The sequence below is a fragment of the Amblyomma mixtum genome, chromosome 8 (assembly GCF_055824585.1).
Source record: "Amblyomma mixtum isolate Tamu chromosome 8, ASM5582458v1, whole genome shotgun sequence".
NCBI classification, from domain to species: Eukaryota; Metazoa; Arthropoda; class Arachnida; order Ixodida; family Ixodidae; genus Amblyomma; species Amblyomma mixtum.
In genome coordinates this window covers 89,662,251-89,687,607 of record NC_143019.1, presented here as the reverse complement: position 1 = coordinate 89,687,607, position 25,357 = coordinate 89,662,251, and the positions used below count along the sequence as shown (strand labels likewise).

Sequence of the window (25,357 nt, the reverse complement as noted above, 5' to 3'; positions counted from 1 at the left end):
GTTGTCAGCCCTCGTCTGGATGTGGCTGTGAGGTTGTGATTGCCCATTTCGCACACCCTTTCTGGCTACCGTGCAGTGTCGCTGTGAGCCGATCAAAGGAGGTCCCCGTGTTTGGTCCACCCATTCCGGAAGGTGCCACATTTGCCAAGTCCAAGAAGTTCACGGACTTCATCCTCGCCAAAGGTATTTCACAGTGTCTGTCTCTCTTGCTGCTTAAGCATCGTTGTACCTGCATAGTGCGAAAATGTGAGTAGGTGTCAGTAGAACCCTGCTATAGTAAACTTGGTTATACAGTGGACTCTCGTTAAACGGAACCTCAAGGGACCGGGAAAATATGTTCCGTTTATCAGGAGTTTCGTTTAGAGAGAGAATAGGTTCAGCATTGCACAATCCGCTTCCGCGTGATCCCTACGCGGCTGGCGCGCGCGCGCGCAGTTGGCAGTCTCAGTGGATCTCAATTTGCGAAATCTAGGTAATGAGAACGGTACACTATGAGAACAAACTTTATTAGAGAAAAATAAGCAGTGAATTTTTTTTCCAGTAGTACTAGTACTGAAATTTAAAAAAAAAATGTCAAAAGAGTGGGAATTACCACTTATTGGCTAGTGAAAAAGGATTTTATATTTGCTTGTTTGAGCTCTCGCAGCCGTTTTTTGTTAATGGCATCACCCATACTTGACAGGCTGTGCAGAAACACTTCCGAACCTTCTTCTCGTTGGAAGAAACTCTTCAGCATTTGGACTGCCGATTCCGCCTGCGCAGGTGTCACCACAGGATCAGAGTCAGCGGTCTCGTTTTCAAGCTCTTCCTCCTCGTCTTCACTTTCATCAGGGGGGCAGACATCAGCTATAATGCTGTGCACGGTATTTTCTGGACACGTTGCCACATCGCTGTCGATCTGGACATATTCATCAAGTTGAATGCCCATCGCAGCACAATTCTCTAGTAGCAAATCTTCCTCGGCTGCGTCGTGAACATCATCAGGCTCACTCTGTGTGCTGGGTTTTTCTGTGGTTGCGGCAAACCCCGCATGCCTGAAGCAGCTGGCAATGGTGGTTGCACTAACCTGCCGCCAAGCATCATCCAGGAGGTAAACGGCACGCAGTACATCTACCTTGTACTCCTTCCCCTGGTCCATGCATAAGAGCATCCTCCTAAGAAGATTTTTGCGGAAGCGCGACTTGAGCGCTTGAATCACACCCTGATCCATAGGCTGCAGCAGTGCTGTGGTGTTCGCTGGCAGGAATTCCAGCTGTATGGACTTCAAACCTGGCACAGTTCCGTGTCCAGGGCAGTTATCCACCAGGAACAAAACTTTCCGCTTGTTGCGAGAGAAGCGCGCATCCTCGCGATAAATCCACTCACTAAAAATGGCTTGCGTCATCCACGCCTTGCCATTGGCCTGGTATGAAATGGGCAAGGTTGCGACGTTTTTGAAGCAACGAGGATGCTTCGATTTGCCGATCACTAGCGGCTTCAACTTATCGCTGCCCGTCATGTTGGCACCGATAAGGACGGTCAGCCTGTCCTTGCTCAGTTTCCCTCCGGTGCATTTCTCTCCTCTAAATGATAGCGATTTTGAGGGGAGCAACTTGTAAAAGAGTGCAGTCTCATCTACATTGTAGATGTTCTCTGGATCGTATTCCTCCAGAATCTCGGGCAGCCGTCTTTCTCGCCAGTCTCCGCATGCCGTCGCGTCAGCAGCGGCAGCTTCCCCTGAAACAGCACGAAACACCAGTCCATTGCGCTCTTTAAACCGGGTCAGCCACCCCTCGCTGCACGAGAAACCCTCGATGCCGAGGTGAAGAACAAATTCTTCCGCTCTTGCACGAATTAGTGGCCCGCTGATTGGGATGTTTTCACTGCGGGCTCTGCACAGCCAAAGCACCAGGCATTTCTCCAAGTCTTCGTGGTCAGCCGCTCGCAGTCGTTTTCTTTGAGGACCAAAGCGTGACGTCTCGAACGCCTCCCGCAGCTTGTCCTTGTCCTGAAGAATTCTTGTTAGGCTGCTTTTGGGGACGGCGTACTTCGTCGCTAGCGCCGTTTTCGTGAAGCGACCACTCTCGAAGTCGTTGATGATCTCCATCTTCCTTTCCAACGCAAGTGCATTGTGCGGTCGTTTTTGCGCTGCCATCGGACCGAACAAAAGCTCTAGGGCTTAGGCCTAACTGATCACAACCGCCGTGAACGCGAGCGAGCGATGCGGAGGGCAGTGTACGAGCAAACCGGAAACCGCCGGAGACGGAAACCGGAGAGGTGACGCGGGGAGGAGGAGGAGGGGAGCATTGATGCTTACCGCGATGGCACTGCGCTTGTCCAACTAGTTGCGGTTTCGAGTTTTTCGGTTCCGTTAACGCGGTGGTCGCAAAATTTGAGTTCCGATTAACGAGATTTTTTTTACATTGGCTTAATACAAAACCAACCAATCGCGAGGCGTTTGTTCCGTTTAAGCGGTAGTTCCGTTTAACCGATTTCCGTTTATCGAGATTCTACTGTAGTAAAAACACGAGTATAGAAAAGTGAAACTGTAGACGGACCCATTTCACCATCCATAGACAACTTTACATTTTTTGTTTATAGTAAAGACATTGTTGATTACAAAACAGTGATAGTAAGGAGTGTTTGGCAATGGTGACATGCGTAATTCCTGCGTAATTATGACATTGAGGCATGCGTGCTGTCTAGGACATCTCATTGCAACAGATACATAACCGTATAATTGCAAGTCCAACATATGTTAGAGAGGGTTTAGAAATGGAATGAAAAGCAACAGTGCTGTGCCCTTACCTCCTACTGGCACATTCGGCTTGCAAAGCCAACAGTCTCAGAGAAATGGATATGAAAATGATAAAACGGCACTTTTTTGAGATGACTTAGCCACCGGGCTAGTGAGTGGTCAGGAGAAGGCAACTTTTTAATGCGTAAGCATTATAAGTAGGGGTGTGCGAATATTGGATCGAATAGCACGGTATTCGATATTCGCTTCGAACTGAATTCTCGGTATTCGAAATTTCGAAGTATTCGTCTCGCGTGAATAGTGTTACTGGGATGCTTGCCCGCTTGCTTTATGTGGTTTCGGTTCCGAGTATTGCCGCATAGATGGCTTTTTTTTATCGTGCTTTCAACGCTCGGGGGTCAGTCAATACGCAAATCACGATCAGGCCGGGGTGCGAACCCAGCGACAAACGAAAGAAAAATGAGGGCGACGCGCTCTTGCGAAAGATCCTGCGTTCTGGCCGTCTTCGAACCTCCGCACCAAGGCTGCCATAAGCCGCGTCGCTGCCACCGTGTCGAGGCAGACGCAATGAAGGAAGAACACAGCCGACAGTCGTCTGAGCTTCAAAACAAGAAACCTCAGTTTATTGTCAGCGAACCCTTTATATACTCTGGCTGGCGGTGACGTTATCGATGAGCTCGGGCGCCGCAAGTATTCGAACGCGGGCATTGCTTGGCCGCGTTCACGGCCCCCCCTCTTTTTTTTTTCCAATAGAGCTGCGGAAAAGATTATCTGATAGGACAGATGCGAAAATAAACACGCAGCCCTACCACGCTATCGCTTCACCCAATCAGGTGACGAATCATGCGTACCGAACATGGGCGACGTTGGAGGCTCGGAGCATCTTGGAAGCGCGATGCTAAGTGGTGCTTGGAGGTACTATCGGGGACAATTTTGCTAGGAGGCGCGAGCGGTGCGAATGACATACATTTGGCTTGCGGCGCTAGAGTTTTGTACAGCCGCTTCCATTCTTGCTAGTCTGGGAATGTAGGTAACCGGAACGATGTTCCGATCCTTCAGCTTGATAAGTGAAGCAACGCTCCGGGAAACAGCAGCCACGAGCTGCTGTTGAAATGCAACAAAAATGAAATGAAATGCAAGTGAAATGCAAAAAAAAAAATGCATCGTGCGACACACCTTGTCAGAGTGACGGCATAGGCCGGGATGAGCGCCAGTTTGCCGCACTAAACCCAAGAGAGACAGAGCTGAGCCGACGTTTCCATACGAGCACCCCTCGGATAGCGAAATAGACGCGCCAATCTCCGGCCGCAAGGTGATGGCGATGCATTTGAGCCATGGGCGGCGCGTCCTGAACGCTCTGTCCCCGACAGTACGGCCAACCTATCGGTGCTGTGGGAGCTGTGGATACGCGATGGTGCGATGCTGCCAGTGCTGCTAGGAGGTCCGGTTAGCCTATGTTCCATTTTAACATCTTCGGACGCAGCGGTCCCATCGGCGTAACCGAATAGAAGGCGCAATCCAAGCCAAGAAGTGAGGATCCTAAACTATAGAAACGCAAGCAACGCAAGTGGCAAGTCGGTGCACCGAGCTTGATTGCCTAGCAGTGTTGGAGCTGCACTTCCACTGGTCACTGGAAGTGCAGAATGTCCTTTTTTTTTCATTAATGTTCTCAGTGCTCTTGCTGCAGTGTAGTGCAGTGACTCCTATGGTTTCAGTTATTGATTGTACTACTGGCACCGTTCTGTTATACTGTCATTTTTTGTATTTTATCTCTAATTTCTTATTAGAAAGCAGGCGGTATTTTTATGTGTTATAACTTTTTATTACCAAACTGGTAAAAATTGTTCTTAACTCACTTTAGGTGCTCTCTTAAAATTTTGAAGCATGGTTTTAAATAAAGCCTCAGTGCAGTATGTAATGGCATCGTGTGTGAGGAAAATAAATGGTTTTGGAAATGCCTACTGTCATTCAGCCTTTTTTAGTGCCAGAAGTACTATTCGAAATGTTTGCTTCGAAATTATTCGAAGAAAATTGCTATTCGCTTCGAATTCGATTCGAATCAAAAAACCACTATTCGCACACCGCTAATTATATGGCTAGTAGGCGGTGTTGGCATTTACTATATAATCTCGGTCCTGTAACGGAGGAACTAGTTGGTATATCGGAAAAAGAATGGTATCGTCGGATAGAGCATTGAAAGAGGATGTGCAAGTGACAACATAGTTAAAGTGGGTTAATTAGGTAATTAATTAGAGCCAAAATATTCAAAAAGTGGGTGGCGCTGGAGCAAAACTGGCGCCAAATTTGAAAACACCGGAAATGTGGCACCACGTGACTGGAACTGTGGGCAGAGCAATGCGTGGTGCCAAATTTGAAAACAAAACGTAGTGCAAAGTTTGAAAACTGAGATGGGCACTTGATGGAACTTGATTAAGTATGACAATTGTGGTATTGACAAGGTATTGATAAGGTATTGGTAGGCGATTGATAGGTGATTGATAACTGATCGATAAGTGATCGACTTCCGGTTTGAGGGTCTCGACTTCTGGTCATGAGTCAGTTGACGTGAAAAGTGTTGAAGTGTTACGTAGACGTTTTGGTGTGGCATGATAAGTGTCACGCCATAAAGTGGGACGTCATGCTTACGCATTTCTCCGATGTGGGTGCCGCAGTGCTCGCTAACGTTTTCGAAAACCTTAAGACCGTGAGGCAAAGCACGCGTCCTATGGGTCGCATTTTCTTGATCATGGTTACCTTTTCACAACGCAAACTATAAGCAACTTCAGAGTGCTGCTTCACAAAATATGTGCTGTCCACAGTTGTGCCAAATATGCTTGCCTTTTGTAAAATTAGATCAGAAGGTATGTGGCCTTTAATGTGCATCATTTTTGTCATTTTTGGTCTTTTTTTTTTTATATAGCCCCGTTTCTAAATAACTAGACTTTGGAGGCAAGAACTGCTCCCGAGATCATGAGATCAACCTCTCTTCTAAATACTTTTCGGCAGTTTTTTTTTTTTTTTATAAATCTTCCCAAAGGCAGGCAATTTGAGCAAAAGTACCATTTTGTACACTTCGTATTTTGCTCACTGCACATGTACTGAGTCGATCACGCTTGTCTGGAGTGCTCGGGCGGCTTGCTGTGGAGTAAATGAACTTAAATCTTTTCGCATCTGCCTTGCTGGGGGGTAAGGCGCTGGTGCCTGTGCGTTCACGTCTTGATTCGGTTGCTCTCCAGTGCAAGCATTATCAATGAAAGTCAATACCTGTTTCGTAATTTATCATCATTCCCCCCCGAACGGCACCTTTCCAGCGCTCTAGAGAAGTGTGATCGACTCTGCTCTGTACTGACATTTATTAGTGTTAACTACACAGACCATGGAAATGTAAATACCTTGCTGCTTCCAGTGAGCTAAAACTTGCTCTTTTAGCCCAAGCTGGGAGGCCACAGCAATCATGAGAACATTGTCTAAAACGGCTAGTGGCCACTACCAGTGTGGAATCACGGCGATAATGGAAGTGCACTGTAATCTTGTATATTCAAGATATATATCTGTCCTGCATGGACTGCAGGTAGACATTTCAGCGAACGCTGTGAAGTTGTGAACCTCTGTCTTGTTGTTTAAAACAGCAGTCTCACTCTTACATTCAATTGAAACTTCAGTTGCGACCAGTTGCGCCATGAAATTCCTCTCGGCTGTCGGCTTATTCGATGTAATTTGAATCTTTGCATGTCATCATCATCACCATCATCATCAGCCTGACTACACCCACTGCAGGGCAAAGGCCTCTCCCATGTCTCTCCAATTAACCCTGTCCTTTGTCAGTTGCCGCCACTGTATCCCCGCAAACTTAATCTCATCCGCCCACCTAACTTTCTGCCGTCCCCTGCTACGTTTGCTTTCCTTTGGAATCCACTCCGTTACCCTTGAGGACCAGCGGTTATCTTGCCTTCGCATTACATGCCCTGCCCAAGCCCACTTCTTCCTCTTGATTTCGACTAGGATGTCATTAACCCGCGTTATCGGACAAGAAAACTTCCTTTGTAGTCGCAGGTGGGTAACTGGCAGCACCCAAAACTGCTCCTTTCTCCCCTTGCAGTGATCAATGCAGAGAATGCGGCCCACCGGTCGGAGAAGTTTGCCACCATGGCGCAGCGAACGCGCCAGGAATACCTCAAGGACCTGGCGGCCAACTACTCGACCAACACTCTGCTCGACTCTGGGCCCAAGTTCTGTGAGTGGGCCATGTTTGTTTGGGGGGGGGGGGGGGGGGGGGGGGGTCGTTATTTGGACTCAAACTGGCCATGCCAGTTTTACCACAAATGGTATTAATTAGTCACGTGCTCTCAAGTTGGTTCTTTTGTTTCCCCTGACACACCATGTTTATCTGGTTCTAGCACGCACTTTTTCTCACAGAAATCAAGCCTCGAACTGGTATGCCTCTTACAGTCGGATGTGATAGTGAAACCATGCTAGATTTGGTTTGTGGCATGGCTCACGATATGACCCGGTTACTTCCAGTAACCTCCAGAGCATATGTTGTGCCGGAATCCACACAGGACTGCTGACAGTTCAGTTTGCCACTTACAAGGCTAGTCAACTGGCCTACTCGCAGCGGTTGAAAGCCTGAAAAGAGCGCTGTATTGCTGCCTTTGATCTCCATTGGCTTCTGACTGTTCACCTTCCAATTGCGCTGATACACATTTGCTACTTTGACGCACACATAACGATGACAGTGAAGAAAAGTCATGAAAGCATACATGAACAACTTGTCGTTTTCTATTTTCTCGAACTTGAAAATCGCATTTGCAATGGACTCGGGAAAGCATTAGGATCTGGCAATTTATGCAGTTGTATTTTCGGTTCTGTTTCTAGTTTCGTTTTCCTGGTGATGAGAAAATTTTGGTTCTGATTAACGAGCTTTTTTTCGCACTGCTTTACGCAAACCCAACCAACCCTGAGGCTGATTTTTCGTTTAATTAAGGATTCTGTTTGACTGATTTTCATTTATCGGGATTCCACTGTATTCTGCTCCAGCAAGTTCCGCGAATGCATGCTCATCTCTTGGAACCTTTCCTGTGTAACATCAGATCACACCAGTGGAGCAGTTGGGGGGGAGGGGCTTTCATCTTTTTCATTATTAAAGGTACACTGAAGAGGAATCAGAACTCGTCTTTTTGACGCGGGAACTCGATCTACACGTTCCGAGCATTCTTAGAAACTTCGATTTATTGCCCTGTGGGGCCGGTTTCCCTAATTAAATTGAATTAACGTCCAGCTCCCACCCTTATTTTTTGAATTCTCCCTGTACGGTGGGCGGAGTCGACCAACGCATGGAGTGCCTTTCAGCCAGCTCCGTGGAGGCTTTGCTTTCGCTTTATTTTGTTTTTTAGGTTTCCGTGAATAAATAGTTTCATTCGCAGATAATATAGCCGCAAAATAAGCCTGCAGAAATAAAAATACGCGTGGACTATTTGCTTCTACGGACTACTACGTATTACTCCGCCGATGGCAGAGGGGCAAGCCGCCAAGGGACTGGGTGAAAGGCACTCCCCGCGTTGGTCGACTCCGCCCACCGTACGGGGAGAATTCAAAAAAAGAAAGGCTTGAGCCGGACGTTAATCCGATTTAATTAGGGAAATCGGCCACACAGGGCAATAAATCGAAGTTTCTAAGAATGCTCGGAATGTGCAGATTGAGTTCCCGCGGCAAAAAGACGAGTTCAGATTCCTCTTCACTGCACCTTTAATCAGTGCAGAAAGACCAACTATAGACACAGGATTTGGAGTTGCGAGGTTAAGAGGGACCGTGGAATCTGTTTAGCGAGTTCTGTTTTCAAACTTTGGGGTGGTCACGAATGCTTTCCAGCAGCCCGACAAGCCATTTTCTAATTGTAGTTGTTGATGTGTCGGTGTGTTGTTAGTGCTTTTGCTTTGTTCGGCACTTTTCTTGCTTTGAGCAAATAGAATCTCTTGATGGGACTCCTAATCTGACCATTGCAGCCCTGTTGAGCTTTGGAGTCCGCAAGAAGGAGAGACCGCGGCCAAGGTTCGTGCCTGACGGCTTTGTGCGTGGCGCCATCTCCTGGTCAGTCCAGGTAAGGGGGTTACACGGTGTTTGCAGGCTTTGTGTTAATAACGATTGTTGCTGACGTCTTGCCCAATTGCTAAGCTTGTAATGTTATGCCTGTGTCATGCATGGACTTGATGTGTTGGCTTTTCTTTTGCTTCGGATAATGCCACTGTTACTCAGGAAACTAACAAAAAAGCTTAGTGTATTTTTGCCAAATGTGCTTTTGGCAATTGTAGATTTGTTGCGAGTTGATAGGCTCCCAAAAAGAAGAAAATGTTTTGAACAACTGTAACTTTTTCAAAACTGCTGTGCTAGTCCATTAGTGCAACAGTCAGATATTCCCAGTGCTGTGTTTGGCACATGATTACCTGGTCACTTGTGCACCATGAAATTGATGATGGTGATGAGAATTCTGATGGCAAAAAGGGCACCTCTGGCCAAAGAGCACCATGGCAGGAGGTTGTTTTTTCGTCTACGCAGTCATCTTATGTGACTAATTTGTGATTGTTCTGAGTCTAAACATTGTGCTGCTCATAGTTAATGCTGCCTGTAAGTTGCGTCAGCACTATCCAATTTTTTGTCGTGAAAAAAAAAAAACTTTATTAATGAAGTCACAGTTAAGAAATCTCCAGGGAATATGTATTTTTGTGTGTCGATTCCAAATATGTCATTTAATTTCATGTAAAATGATTCCTTGAGCACTTATGTAATTTTCATGCATGTATTTTGTGAAGAGCTTTGGAAAAAATTTTTTGCGGGAAACTTGCTAAAATGCATGCCATTGGGCTCTCTTGACACCAAGAAATGCAATAAGGGTAAAACTGCTTGCCTGCCTATCATAGAACTTAAGTTATAGGGTTTTGAAGTTGTTGCTTCAGAAATGAGAAGAGTGTACATTCTTGTTTCTGAAGTGGCAGCTTCAGTACCCTATAACTTAAGTTCTATGATAGCCAGGATCATAATTTTACCCTTATTGCATTCCTTGGTGTCAAGAGAACCCAATGGCATACATTTCAACAAGTTTCCCGCTGCAGATTTTCTTCAAAACTTTTCGCAAAATACTTGCATAAAAAGTGCTCAAGCAAATGTTTTACATGAAATTCAATGACATATCTAGAATCAGCGCACAAAAATACATGTGCCCTGAAAATTTGATAACTATGACTAGATTAATAAAATTTTCTTTTCAAGGCCAGGCTCCCCCCTTAACTTTCCAACCTGTGATGCCTAACACTCGTGATGGTCACACAGCATGAGTGGGATGTGCTTTTGTGAGTGCTTTAAGTGTGCTGCACGTCGATGATGGAATGGCAGCACAGTTGTAACTTGACTGCCTTCGTCGTGGACAGGTGGAAGACCAGGGCCAAGGCTGTGTGTGCGACTGCATCCTGGGGATCTCCGCCAGCTCCCTTGTGCTGCTGGACGACGTGACCGGGGAGGCTGTCTTTGGCTGTGCAACCGCCTCCGTGCTGGGTTGGTCTTCGCACAGTGGAAGGTGGGACTCATTCACACAAAGTTATTGTCCTGGAGTAACTATGGCACTTTCCTGTGCTTCACAGTTAGCCATGTTTACCTGGCGCTGAGGATGCCAGGAAGCTGTGGTTATCGTTACGAGTAGTTGGCTTATGCATAGTGTTAACATGCTTGTGAAGGTGACTATAAGTGCTAATGGAGCAAAAGTGCTGCACTCCTTGAACTGGTGCAGCCAAATCGAAGAGACCTGTAGACTTCACCCACGCGACAATGTCGTCACTCCACTGGACCCCAAAAGTAAAACGGAGTGAGCATCTGTAGAAAGACTGAGCTGATTCGTCTGAACCACCAACAAGGCGAACATTGGAAGTATAGCCCTGGTCAGCCGAATATGCCATGTGTGCCTTCGGTGTCTGCGTATGCATGTATAGCACCATGGTGCGAGTTTTTTTCTCAGATTGCGTGCCTTATTTTACTTATGGAGCACCGGCACATTGCCTTGTCCATGCTATGTTAACTGAATAAACTATTTCTTTACTAGAGAGATGTTTACTATAAACGAAAATTAAATGGGCAGTCATTATAGAAGCCCAAATGGGGCTGTAGTTTCGCATTACCATATCCATGCTTTTACTGTGTGCGAGTTTACTGTTGTGCGGTTTCACCGTACCATGTTCATGGTACCACTTCTCTGGTTTGTCCAGAATAAACAAATTTTGTTTCATTTTGAACCTGAATACATATAGGTCATCTGTGTCGTTGTGTAGCTGAAGTGTCCCTACTTATGTGTCTTTTCCTTGGGACTGATTGTCAGGAGAGAAAATGTGTGACCTAATTTATGCATCCCTTTGTGGCAAGTGTTGTCGGTATATTTGCTGCTGTCCATAGTTTGCCCCCTATTGAACTCCCTTCATACGTGAGCACTAAAGATTCCTTCTCAGGCATGTCTGTGTTTTGTGCATCACTTTTCATTGATGAACTAGTCACCATTGGATGCATGATTGGATATAATTCTAAGACAAAGTGTTTGGTTATGAGCAAAGCAAAAGTGCTATAACTGTCTCGCTCTCGGTAAAGAGTTGCTGCGCATCTGCTGTCCTCACAACCAGTTTATTCTTAATTACCATTTCTGCCTCAGCATGGTATAATAAAAAGGCCACCAGGTGTCAGAACTTTAAGCTGGTTGTAATGTGTGCATACACAGTCGATGACCGAAAATTCTGATGCCTGATTTTTCAGACATGCTTGATTATTCGGACTTTTTCGTGGCACTGCAACATGGCTCATAGAGCCGATGTATAAGAGCGCTTGAAATTTCAGACACACCTCAACTGACCACTCGATTTTTCGGACCTCGTTCGCTCTCGCCGCCAGTACCCAATCCGCCATATAATGTGTACAGTGGAGCCTCATTAATTCAAACTGCAGGGGAGATCGAAAACTTGATCAAACGAAACGAAATTCAAGCTTAAAGGGAGCCTCTTGCGATGCTGAAATTCTGCACGAGACGGTACACTGCACTCGCGTGTTTTCGAATTCGTACTGTTCTTGAATGTCTTCCGCCGCACGAACTTGAACCGTAGTCTGAGTTCACGGAACTCATTTGTGCCGAGTCTTTCATCCCGAATACAGAAAGAGGTAGCAGCGAAACGCGTGGGAGGCGTATGGCCTCACAGAGATGGCAAGCACGGGAGGAAACGGTGGTGCATTTAATAGCAAGGTCAGCGTACCAGCGGCAAAATGCACCACAACCCGACTCTTATATTGTAAAACCTTAAACAACTGGCGTTTCGGTGACAGGCAAGACGCCTCATTATACGCAAGCCACCGCAGAGTGCATATCGCTGGATACGATGCCGATTTTTACTGTAGTCGCTAGGCCTAAAGGCGGAGGTCAACGCCGTTGCTTTGGCCGTTTCTCGGTTTTTATTGTTTCGCCATCTTCTCGTTCTGGACCCATCGTCCTGTGGGTGCAGCGCAGTTCCCGCAGCGGTGTGTTTGCTTTCCCGTTTAGACTTTGTCCCAACCCGTGCATTCATCGGTGACATGCCGAAGGCACCACAGCTAGGCCAAGCTCATGAAAGCGGGCGCCGCCCGTTGTCCGTGCACGTTGTGCGGTGAAATATAGTCACGAGGAGCTTTAGAATATGTTCAGTACAACTGGCCGCTTCCTCCGGCATATTGGTAATAAGTTCGCGATTTTTTCGGTGAAATTTGATTTTCCGGACTGCATGATTTTTCGGCCGTTTTCACGGTCCCTCAAGAGTCCGAAAAAACGGTTGTCGACTGTATTGTGTAAGGTGCACACCATGGGAGTCTGCCTTATGTGAGTCCATGGTAGGATGCTTAGTCAGGAATGTCGTGAATGTGCAGTACGACTGCAATTGAAACTTGACATCGTATCCTGCTGTGTACTGGTGTCCATGTCGGCACTCTTGGTCGCTTTCAGTGAGCGCAGTTTTACTTCACAGCGTACGTACAAGCATGTTCTAACTGGCTGCCCTGTTTCATCCTGTGACGTCTCAATGCAGCCTGAAGCTGTTCTACCACCAGGGAGAATGCGTAGTGCTGCGGACTCGGGACTCCGATGCGGATGAGGCCCAGGAGATTGTGACCAGGCTGGCCTGTGTCAGCGACGGCTGTGAGGTGAGTGTGTCTACTCTCAACCTCGTGTCCTCTTCTCCCTGTCACGGAACCAGAAAACCACTACTTGCGAGTGTTTGTGTAGGCAGCCATTTAATGCTGGCTCTTCCCGGGCGTATTCATCCAAAAAAAAAAAAAGGAAAAGACCGGCATTTTGTTTACGTTTGTCTTTAGTTTGGTGGTGGTGTACAGGCAGTCCAGTGGTCACAAAAGCTGGAAATGCCATTCATGTTGCAGCAGAGTGCTTTCATATTTACTGCAACCATTTGTAAGGCTCAGTATACTCTTGGCAGCAAAGCTTCCCCTGAAGATGGTCTCGTATCACTGCAGGCTGCTGAAATGGCTTCAAGAGTATCAATTTGCATGATTTGCTGTACAGTCAATCCCTGATATATTGAACTTTGAAAGGGATCATGAAATAGTTTGATGCGTCAATAATGCTGTATGTGAAACATGGAAACAGATAAGCGTATCTGCTACCCAGAAGTGCAAGTACAGTGCACTCATGCTAGCAGCATGCTTCCTGCAGTGGCGTTAGGCCTAGGCCTAGTCTATTCACATCGAAGCCGCAGTGGATGGGGCTTTGAGAGAAGCTACCGTCAATCATCAAATGGTCTAATTCTGTTACCGGTACACTACATACACTGTAATACAGCTGCTGACGGATTTTTCGGATGATATTTTAGACTCTGTGGAGTGCAAAAGATTGATCTGGTGGACTTGGATTTGTCGGTTACCTCTCTGTCTTCATGAGTTGTCGTTGCCGATAGAAACTGACTGATCTTGCTGACTGATTATTGCGTGTGTCTGTTCACGGCCGTGTCTCTTTCTCTGGTTGCCACCGCCGTGGCTCAGTGGTTATGGCGCTCAGCTGCTGACCCGAAAGACGCGGGTTCGATACCGGCCGCGGCAGCCGAATTTCGATGGAGGAGAAATGCTAGAGGCCCGTCTACTGCGCAATGTCAGTGTACGTTAAGGAACCCCAGGGGGTCGAAATTCCCGGAGCCCTTCACTACGTTGTCTCTCATAGCCTGAGGCGCTTTGGGACGTTAAACCATAATAAACCATAAACCATCACCATCTGGTACAGTGAAAGCTCGTTAATTCAAAACTCGATAATTCGAATTTTCGGATAATTCGAACTACACTACTTGGTCCGGCCAAGCTTCATAGAGATCTGTGTATAAAAAAGCCCGTTAATTCGAAAGCGAGTCGGTTCAGTTACGGATAATTCGAACTACGCGCCATACGCGCCACCGCGTCTGGGCAGCTTGGCACACAGCATGTGGCCAAAAAAAAAAAAAAGCACCTCCTCCGCATAGTTAGAGGCTGAGTACGTCCTAAACGGGGACAGAAGATGGAACTAGATAAAACCTTGGAAGAGTGGGTAAAGCTTAAATGGCGCCATCACTGGCGCGGTGGCCGGCGGCGGCACCAGAGGGAAGGGGGTTGGTTGGCGACCGCGCTGGTGGCTGCCTACCCTCTTTTCCGCGCAACCTCCGGAACTCACAACTAAATGCTCGTTAATTCGAGCCCTGTTAATTCGAAAATACGGATAAGCACTGTCAGCGCGGTCCCAGCCAACGCCCATGAAGGCTATGACTTTGGACGGGCGCTACAAATTACGAGCGAAAAACTTTTTTTTCTTTACGAGTGTCGTCCATGCTTCCACCCATCGGTCCATCGCCAACAGAAGCACGCGCGGCTGACAAGACGCCAGCACAAGCCCTGGCAATCTGCCAAAGTTCCCTTCCCCCTAGCTGGAGATAACGTCAAAAGTGATGTTATCTCTGCGCAGCATCTTGGCGCCCCGCCAAGAAATGCGTTGTGGGCCGTGACGATGCCAACGGAGGGAAGCGTTAACGACTGACGCTTTTCTTTTTTTTATTCTTAGGCAAAAACGGAAAAGGGGGGGGGGGGTTCATTATGTGAGTGGGTTCGTTACGCGAGTAAACACCCTACATACACCGTAATGCAAATGGCACTTGTCGGTTTTTTTTCGGGGCCATTCGATAATTCGAACATCGGATAATTCGGATAATTCGAACGTTTTTCCCGGTCCCGTGAAGTTCGAATTAACGAGCTTTTACTGTATCATGACATAACAGGCGATGGTGTGGAGATGACAAAAGCGTGACTATGGCTCAGATGCAGTCTAATATTATTGCTTGGAAGCAGAACAGGAGAGTGGCAGATTTCACTGTGTTTGTAGTCTGGTTTTGATAGCAAAGCTTTTTTTTTTTTAATTTCATGGATTATTGGACTGTTCGACAATTTGGACCAGTTTCCAGTCTGGAAAAACCGGTCAGCGGCTATATCTTAATTAAAGTGAGGCAACAGTTCACCTCTGGGTCCTGTTGTCTATGTACATGACGTGGAGTGAGATTTAGCCATGAGGAGTGTCAGAAAGCGCACAAAACTTCTTTCCCCTTTCTCCAGTAATAAATCGGGTGATTTTTTCAGTGACATTTGATTTTTTGGACATTTTTGCACTACCAACACAGTCCGATAATGCAGTCGTCCAGTGTAGTGCTGCATATAATTTAACATTGAGTACAAGTAAACCTCCTAACTAGCATCCCTCAGTGTCCAAAGAGGAAAAGCTTGACATAAGTCGACGCATCGTCCCCCCTCCGGTTAATGGCAACTCAGTGTGTGTGTGCAGCTCAAAGCAAAAAGAACACAGAACTGTAATGATGCAATCGCAAGGCCAGCATTCAGAGGCAAACAGAGAGAAAAGGTGATGAAATGGCACTCCTTCCATGCTCGCATGCTGCTGATTGACTAATTGCAAAACCAAACAATGTACGACCCTTTAGTTTTGGATCCCAGAGCAACATGCACTCCAGAGGTTAGAATTTCCCTCTCACACTGTCTATTGCTCATCAGGGAATCGGGGAAAAGCAACCGCCTGCATAGGCAAGCCGGGTAAACAGAGCCTAGTTTGAACTCTAACATAACAGCTTGCAGGAGCTCACGTCGCAGAAAAGCCGGTGTCGTCGCTGTCGTTGGCCGTGAACAATCTCCGGAGAAGTTACAAGACAGATGATCTACTTTGTGTCTTTGTGGTGTCATCACAACCTGCCCACTGGATTGTGGGTAAACTGCACACCATGTAAGGTAGCAGTTAAATGATTGATTGGTCGCGAGGTGTTCCTCGGGGAGAGCAGCCTGGGTTGTACAGTCGGGGACAAAAGTCTCTGGACCACGTGCTAGCCGGCTAGAGACCACAGATGTGGAGGTGAAAGAGCAGGATTTTAACTTTTACCTCCACAAGTGTAAACTTCAGTCGCCTGTTATTAATAGAGCTATCCAGTTCGTTTGTGGATCACGTGGTCCGGAGACTTTTGTCCCCGACTGTACATGCCCCACCAGTGTTGCATGACAGTGGTGCATCGCTTTGGTGCACTGCTCTTAGACCTATTTTCCTTATTTTTGGTCCAATCCTAATGAAACTGCACCACGTTGCTCAGTTTTATGCACTGATTTCAACAATGAAATTACCTTCGTCATAAATTAGTCGGCTCCCAAGCTAATTAATTTTAATTAGTCATTCATTAGTACCTCAGTGCAAACAAAACTGCACTATAAAAAATCAGTTTTAATCCATGGCTACATAACTATGGTGAGTGAAGAGTGCAGTAATCAAAATCATTTTTTCATTTTACCCTCATTAGTAATTTTACAGCACTTGGAATATCAGTATTCAAGGTGTGAATGTAATGCATTGATAAACTTTGTGAGATTATAAATTTTTGAAGTGCAGTTCAACAAATCTGCTTCTATCATTGCACACACTGTGCCTTCAGCTTCCCTTAGCAAACATTATGACATCTCCATCTGTCCTGGATATTGAGATATCAATACGGAGACAGCCAGATGTCCAAAATTTTCATGCCATTAAATTGTCTGCTCCTGCATAAATTCAGCCCACATGATGATCTGAATTTAACATTACGGTCAAAATGCTGATTTCTTGGAGGAAAAAATTGCAAATTTGCACGCAAATGAACATTTTGTCTTTCTTCACTGGAGGAGTTCCAGGCATCCTGCCAGGAATGGAGACTGGCTTGAGGCGCGTGCTAGCCATGGCTGTGCCAAAAGCTACCTTAGATGCTGCAAATAGACCATCTCTACGTGTGGGTCGACGTCTCCAATTTGAAGTGGTCGTTTTCACAGAAGAAAAAAAAACATAGACTTACACGCAGCAATGCGTGGTAACCAATGTGAGCCCAGCTGGGTCCAAATTAGTGACTGTCCAATGCAATAGATTTACATTAGCGTTGGTTGGGACCGTGCTGGCGGTCCAAATTATCCGGATGTCTCAACTAAGGGGTCAAACTAAAGGGCTTTTTTTTTATCCTGTTGTGTTTATTAATCTCTTGTTGTCTGGTTTGTTTTTCTAAGAAATCATTATAAGCAAGAAATGGTTTCATCAAGGTTGTGAAAGTAACAGATTTCTGCTCTGATCATAGTCAGTCAGATGGCATTTTAACCATGGAAGTTCAGGTTGATTAAATTTGCAGAGTGAAAGTTTTGTGTGGAATGCTGCTCACTAGCAGCTGAACCAAAAGAAGTTGTTGCTTACAGTAGTAACATGTCCTTTCATTCCTTTGCCTATGTGATGGTAACATGGATCTCTTGCCTCTCTCCCCCCCAGACGCAGGAACTGATGTTGTGCCGGAATGCGGTGGGTCAGCTGGGCTTCCACGTCCAGTCTGAAGGTCTGGTCACTGAGGTGGAGCCACATGGGCTCGCCTGGGAGGCTGGACTCAGGCGTGGATGCCGCCTGCTCGAGGCAAGTGCCACGGGCAGTTAATTTGCATCGCTGCTATAGAATGGTGCAATAATCGCAAGGGTACCTTGCAGTGGTAATTTAAGTATTACGCACCGTGTATGCTACATATAACTGGCTCAGCAAAATGGTGGAGATGATGTGAATTTGACACATAGAGAATCGCAGAATTACCAAAAGAGCATAAATCGACGCTGTCTGTGTACCATAGGGGTATGCACGCTTATATGGGCTGAATGCAGGCATTCTGCGGGATTTTATGCCATTTGGCACATTTTGTATGTTTAGTTCAGCAAATGCAAGCGGCAACACAAGAATAAGCTAAGCCCAGTGGCGCCATCTTGTGGTTAGAACGGGAACCATTGTTGTCATTAAATTGATAAGCTCGGTGGTACCATCTGGTGGTTAGAATGGGAACCATTTTTGTCAATGAATTGACACTCCTCTTAGGACTAGGAGCAGCAGAATCGTCACTTGAATTAAAAAATAAAATGAATTTATTGGCCGTATGTTTCTGTTATAGGCGAGATGAGACAAAGCGAAAGCCCAGTGGGCCAGTGAATGTACCATATTTACATGATTGTAAGTTGACCCTCTCCCCCTTCCATATTGCATCTCAGGGGAAAAAAAATTTGCTAGTTACTGAACTACTCATCCACACTTGCACCATCGTATTCACTAGGGCGGCCGTTGTAATTGCTGCTGCGGTCCCACACCACATCGTCGTAACGTCGTCATCCACCAAAATCGTGCACTTCGCTAACCACAGCACATTGTTCTCCCATAAAATCCCGCACTTCGCAAACAACCGCACAATGGCATCGTCTGGAACTGCTGGAAATCTTGCCTTCCTGCAGCTGCCACATTTGCATCACCCATCCAAAAACGTCTAATTTGCGGCCTGGCGTGCAGTTCGTTTCTTTGGCATAGAGAATGACAGCCATCTTGAATGTATCCATGAACGAGCGCCGGACGCTTACCGGACCCCAAGCACGAATGACGATTGACGAAGCGCTACATTAAAAACTTGTAAAACATGGCGGACAGTCATCAGATGTGTCAGAGCCAAAGAGAAACTACACATATGCGGTGTTGGCTCTTCCATCAGCTACCGACACTCCCTGAAAGCGCTGTTATTTTGAGTAGCGGTGCCACCGCGTTTGGAACAGTGGCCCTTTCCATCAACTATCGACACTCCCTTGATCACCGTGTGGATTTGAAAGTCAAAAGAAAATGAAAAGTTCTTCCGAACCAGCTCGTAGAATAGCCAGAGGCTACTGGTTAGAGCCGTAGAGCAAACATAAAATTGCAACCATGCTGTAGCATCTCCTATATCTCGTTTGTGCACCTTAATTGATGTTGCCATGCTTTGATTTCGATTGTAAGGTGACCCCCAAACTATTTAAAAATATAGGTTGACTTGTAGTCGTGTAAATACAGCACTGAAAAACGGTAGTAGCAACGACAAATTCAGTCCTGAAGTGAGGGTTCCCACTTCGAAGGGGACTGCCATTTTGGAATTTATGTTTGAACGTATGCAAGGGTTGGACACGCCAAACTAGGGAAATTGTGTACGTAACACGTATTTGTTATGGCTCGATATGAAATGATGTTTGGGGCAGGCACACTTTACAGTACACTATCGCATATGCCCCTATGCCCATTTTATATGCTGGTACTACATTTTGCAGTTTTAGGACATCAGCTGTGCTCTCATCATAGCTTTGGCAGTGTAGCAAGGAACCTTTGAGATGGAGTGTAGCTGGGCTGATTCGACAAGATACTTGTTTGATGACATTCACCATTGTCTGCTTGATGCCTTTCTGCATACATGGTGTGCAGCTTTGATTTTGCCCCAGTTTTGCAACTTTCTGTTCATCTTCGGGCGTCTATGCCTAAAAATGCAGATCTGCAAGGTGGCCGTGGCGACGTTGAGCTACGACCAGATGGTGGACCTGCTCAAGACGTCTGTCATGGTCAGCGTCACGGTGGTGCCTCCACACAAGGATGGCAGTCCGCGAAGGTGGGTCTCCTCAGCATCGGCAAACGACTGCCTCTTAGCGGGACAGTTGCCTAGAAGTATTTGTTGGGAGGGCGTGTTGGTGATCATCCTGCAAGCTGTGTATGGTGGGCTCAGAAAGAAAGACACGGAACAAAACAGACAGGACAGTGCACTGATGGACAAGCGCACTGCTCTTTTTTTTTCTCTCTCTCTCCTTAGCAGTGGAAATGCGCAAACATCCTTGAAATTTCTGTCCATATCGAAAAACCAATTGCCGCTCTTAAACAAGCATGTGTTCACACTGCGGCACTGAACTGTCCTGCAATACCTGCGTTATGGCTGCTGCAGTTCGGCATCTAGACAAGCCTCCGTTCCGTGGCGCCATCTGTCCACATTCAAGAAAACGCACAAGGAGTGGCGAACAAGATCTGGTCGCACCGCCAGACGCAGTTTCAGCACCTAAATATATTCTTGCACTGTAATCTTGAGCCTTTTGCCTTGGACCGATCAGTTTAACTTCTCTTCTCCCCTTCCGTGGTGTGCAGGGGCTGTCCCCTGCAGAACTGCAGCTACTTTGGTCCGGACTACGACAGTGGGGGCAACGACCTCGGAGGATCCTCGGGAGGGGCCACGGGGGTGGTCCTGCAGAGGGGACAGGCACCAGCTGTCGGGCAGCAGGTTCCCTCATATGCCAAGGCACGGGCCAGGTAAGGGGAGAGAGACGTGGCCGCCGCTCTTTTTTATGCTTTAGAAGTGACCCTGTTGGTTCAGCATGTTTGTACTTGTTTACTAGTGCAAAAGCGCTATTCCGATGGGCAAACCCCGAGCAAGATCTCGCTACGTATGCGGGTTTGTGCCAAGAACATGGCGACAGTGACATAGCAACTGCAGCATCATAGCTACTCTATAACATAGTTATGTAAATGAATTAATAAATAGCCATCATGGTGGCTCAGTGGTAATGGTGCTCAACTGCTTACCCGAAAGACGCGGGTTCCATCCCGGCCACGGCAGCCAAATTTTTGTGAAGGCAAAATTGTGGAGGCCCGTGTACTGTGCGATGTCAGTGCACGTTAAAGAACCCCAGGTGGTCGACATTTCTGGAGCCCTTCCCTACAGCGTCCCACTTAGCCTGAGTTGCTTTGGGACGTTAAACCCCCATAAAACCTAGAACCAAAATAAATAAATAAAGAAATAAATATTCCTGCGACTGGATTTTGAATCTGTGGCAGCTCGAACAGATCAGCTTCACTGGCCTGTACATAAGTGCACTATGCTATCGCGGCAGCCGATCACGCCTCGTGTTAAACTGCAACACACTCGCGCTGTGCATTGCACATCGTCGTCTCCATCAACTAGTGCTATTATCAGACTAATATCGTCACCATACATGACAACGATCCAGCAAAGCAAAACCATGAGCCAACCAGGCTAAACACATGCTTTTGCACCTCTACTCGGTTTAACTATGTTAAAACAATACCACTTTAATTTATTTAGAGCTTAGCGTGATCGAAGTAAACTGGTTTTTAATGTATTGATGCATACAGTAGACTCATGTCAATTCAGAGATGCTTAATACTAATCTCCGGTTTATTTGAACTGACACTTGCACCCATCAACATAGAGTGTATCGAAAGGCTCCCCTTTTTGTGAGCCATGCATAATTTGAACAGAGTTTTGGCCCGCTTCAAATTCAAATTATGATTCATTGACTGCTTGATGAAAGAAGCACAGTTTCTGATGAGTCCACCATTGATGACCTAGCATTCAGTACAGTTGAGCTGTGCATGGAAGGTCGATGTGTACAGTGAACCTCAATATGGCAGACTGAGTGAGGTGGGTACTGGGTTTTGTCTGTATTTTGCTACTTGAAATTCAGTTCCGTTATGTAGCGGCAGTTATCAGAAAGCTTTGCAGGTTCATGTACACGACTATCAAAGACAGTGCAGTGCTCCATTGTGATTTCTTGCTGTGAGGTGACTGCCGGCTACATGCTCTGGCAACAGCGCCTTGTTTAGTCTGTGGGCACTGTGGCACTTTCACACCTTCAGCAAACCACTGAGCACCAAGAATGATCAGATGTCGGGAAGTTGCATGCTCCGACAAATTGTGTTTTTACATTCTTTTGTACTTCGTAATTAATTTTGTCTGGTAAATGTGAAGCATTTTCTTTATAGTGAGTTTTGTCGCTTTATGCGACACCTCCAGTGAGCTGTCTTTCCAGAGCATCGTGTGCATAGTTGGATGTAGGCGTGGGTGCTGTTCTCAACATCGCACATGGCCGTAACAGTTGCACATTCAGCTGTTGCACAGATTATAAAATTTATGGATGATTACCGTACTCTGTAATGGAATATTTGAGCACAGCTGTTGCGGTATATTCAAGCCCCAGGAGGCTTGGCGCTGCTGCTGCTGCTGAGCCTGCTCGGGCAGCCCAGCACTTTCTTCCTGTGCAAAAGAGGTTGCAGAGAGGTTTGCTACCTTGTCTGTTTGCTTTGTTCCTCGACGTCACCAGTGCCATCTGGTGTGATGAGAAAGAAGTGTAGAGGTACAGGCACGCTACAACAGATGGCGCCTTTACAGGTTAGTTGGCAACTATAAAGCTCGCACAGAGTTCTACCGCCACTGGCTCAGTGTCTGCTGTATTCTTCTTTTCTCCTTGCGCTGTCTTTTTCTTCCTTTGCTGCGTTGTGTGGTCAGTTACCCGACGAGGCACGCTGCTGAAACTGGGGAACGGGCGCCTAAGAGCTGTGCTCTAAAACTGACTAACTGGACAACTGTTGTTCTGTTTAGTAAGAAAATATTGGGAAGGCATATGTGGACTCCTTTTGAAACCATTTTCGATGTCAGTGCACATTAAAGAACCCAAGGTGGTCGAAATTTCCGGAACCCTTCACTATACGGCGTCCCTCAAAGCCTCAGTCGCTATTAAACCCCCCATAAACCATTAAACCAAACCATTTTTGATCTATGTCTCTGTGATTCAGTGTGCTTTCGTACTTTGTTCCTGTCTTCCCTCAGGAGTGACATGCAGTTCAGGTGTGCGAGCCAGCCGCAGAGGCCCTGTGAGGCTCCTCCCGTGGATGTGAGTGTGGCTGAAATTTTTTTTTTTTTTTCAAGTTTCTTCTGCCTCTTTTTTCTGTCTTCTTTTTAACTCCTGAATCAACCATCAGTTTGCATAATCATGCATCCATCCCTCCTGCAGGGCTCACAAGAAAGCTGTGCATTTTTCTTGTCCTCATCTAACCTTGATGTGCTGAATCCAAACGCATTTTCTCTGTGTCGTCCTGCCAAATGCCTGAAGTTCATGTCAACATTTTTGCACATTGGTGTCAGTTAGCACCTTTGCCATTTCTCTTGAATCATCATACCTAAGGTACCACTGCAGTCTAAATATTTCTCTCATTTATGCACAGACCCGCACATTCAAATACTTTTTGTCCCCACAAGTTACTAAAGATCAGAACTCTGCACAGAAGCATTCGCTCACTTCTGCTTGAGCAGTTGTACAAATTTTGGACGCCATTGAAATTTGTTAATGCTCATAGCATGGGTATTCCTGCTTCTGCAATCTGTTCTCTTGTTTTCTGGGGTTGCAAGAATTTTTGGATTGGATTTAAATTTGTTGTATGTTCATATTCTTTTTATCCTCGCTCTTGCAGTAGTGTCTGCGGGGCTGCGATATGCGTATAGAAATAATTCATTGCTGGCAATTGTGGAGGTTTAAACGTAAATTTAACACAATTTATCCCAAGAACAGTGCATTCAAGAAGCATGAAGTTTAAACAAACAGCCATAAAAGTCGAGCATCAGCAATAAATGCTTGCATTTTTTGCCCAGCTAACACTGTCTGCTTATGCCCTACAAAAGGCAAAGGAAAAACCCTGCGTTTTTTTTCTTTTGATCCCGTTGCTTGTAAGGCAACTTAGTAAGTCTAGGTATAGTTGTCATTTGCACACTCTGGGTTGTTCTGTTGATATGCTGTTGTTGCTGGATGGATTGGGGCAACAATTCAATCAGTTGTTATTTTAATACATGCAATGGCAGTCCAGTTGGGCGTTGGTGATCATGAGCAGGACTGATCACTCATTTATCATCTCTTGAGCAGAAGGAAAAAGGGGAGATATTTGGGAGATATTGTTTACTGAACGTAAACAATGTCCCGTTTATTGTCACTCTCACATGAGACGCCAAATATTTTATTTATTTATTTTATTTATTTCATACTGCAGATCACCTTACAGGTGATATTGGATGGAAATTGCTTTTTTAGAGGTTTCTAAATGCAGATTCACAGAAAGATTTCTTTTTTCTATGCCCAATAATTGTGAAATGCGGGCCACTTTCCTGACTATTCTTCTGACCCCCCGGTGCGCCTGTTCCCAGGACCGGCCATCGCCGGTACCTCCGCCAGTGCCAGCGCGGATGGCTCGGAGTCCACCAGGGAGGGGTGGCAGCTCACCGAACGAACGGCTGGCCCGACGTGCGGCCTGCAACTCACTGCCACCCCTGGTGGTGGCGCCACCGTCCTCCTCCTCCCCCTCCACCACCCCCGGCCAATCAGGCAAGTTGGATCGATTAACCCACAGATGAGACGCTGAAAATGTGTTTTAAGAACGTTAGCTCTTGCCCATCACGTTTCGAGATTTCGTGGGGTCTGCTACCACCCTGAGATCGCAGCGCCATCTGTGGCAGCAACTAGAAAACAGCACATCTTGCGTTGAGACTTGTAGCGCCATCTACAATAGCATTGTAGAAACAAACACCTGCTCTGTGCCAATGTCTAACCAATCAAGTGAAGAATTTGATGAAGGTGCCAGTGAAGATGTCAAGCAATGATTGGTGTGATAGTTGGTTGCAATAAGTACAAGTGAAATGTTTGTGGGTGTGTTTATCATATGGGGAAATAAACGTACTAATTCGTATTCCCATTGGTGTACCTCCCTTTAATCTCATTCATATCAATTCTAGTAAACCAAACAGCTAACGCTTGTTACTTCAACGTCTTCCAGACGGTGGTGGCCTTTTTTAGTCCTTTAAGGGGACACAAGGCAGTTATTGAACTTGTTAAAACAGGTTAACCTAGTGTAGCTTCAGTGCTTCTCCAAAGAATGTTTTGCCACCTAATTCCCTGCACTAGTTCTGTATACCTATTGTCTTGGGTGTGTCCACAGGAATCGTTCCGGCCGCTTGGCATATAGCAAAGAATATGTAGCCACCACAGGCCAAAGTCTTTGCCTTATTACTGTTAGCATGCACTACTGTAAGCATAGGAGCATAAGAAATGAATCAGGTGAGCACAATGAGTTAGTTGCACGCTAGAACTGCCAATACATAGCCTATATATAGAACAGAAAAGCTGTTGAAAGCCTAGAATGAAAAATTAGACTGGAAAAAAATAGATCAGCTTGCACTGTGGAAAGCACTGCAAGGCAGGCGCACTCTCCAGGTGTGGTATTGTCTTGTAACCTTTAGTCAGCTTGCAGGTGCTGACCAGCGACCTTGAATGTTTTGGCAACTGTACCAATACGAAAGTTTCTAATGCTCTGCCAAAGGAGTCTGCACGTTATGCCTTTCTTGCCCTTGAGAGCTTTCTCTTCATTGTCTAAAGGTGTTACTGGTCCCTGTAACC

At 46.2% G+C, this 25,357-nt stretch overlaps 2 protein-coding genes across 2 annotated transcripts in view; one reads left to right on the top strand and one right to left on the bottom strand.

Annotated features, from left to right (window-relative positions):
- LOC149333447 (signal-induced proliferation-associated 1-like protein 2) overlaps window positions 1-25,357 on the top strand; it is a 101,171-nt gene that overhangs the window by 46,551 nt on the left and 29,263 nt on the right. Inside the window, exons 11-20 of the mRNA XM_089558684.1 lie at window positions 77-183; window positions 6,837-6,971; window positions 8,740-8,834; window positions 10,159-10,304; window positions 12,814-12,928; window positions 17,586-17,723; window positions 19,628-19,743; window positions 20,268-20,429; window positions 22,747-22,810; window positions 24,112-24,289. Coding sequence (XP_089414810.1) covers window positions 77-183; window positions 6,837-6,971; window positions 8,740-8,834; window positions 10,159-10,304; window positions 12,814-12,928; window positions 17,586-17,723; window positions 19,628-19,743; window positions 20,268-20,429; window positions 22,747-22,810; window positions 24,112-24,289 — 1,256 coding nt within the window. The remainder of the gene's footprint in view (window positions 1-76; window positions 184-6,836; window positions 6,972-8,739; window positions 8,835-10,158; window positions 10,305-12,813; window positions 12,929-17,585; window positions 17,724-19,627; window positions 19,744-20,267; window positions 20,430-22,746; window positions 22,811-24,111; window positions 24,290-25,357) is intronic.
- Window positions 1-25,357, bottom strand: part of LOC149333448 (cytochrome P450 2U1-like) — a 447,818-nt gene that overhangs the window by 411,509 nt on the left and 10,952 nt on the right. The gene's annotated exons all lie outside the window — the stretch shown is intronic.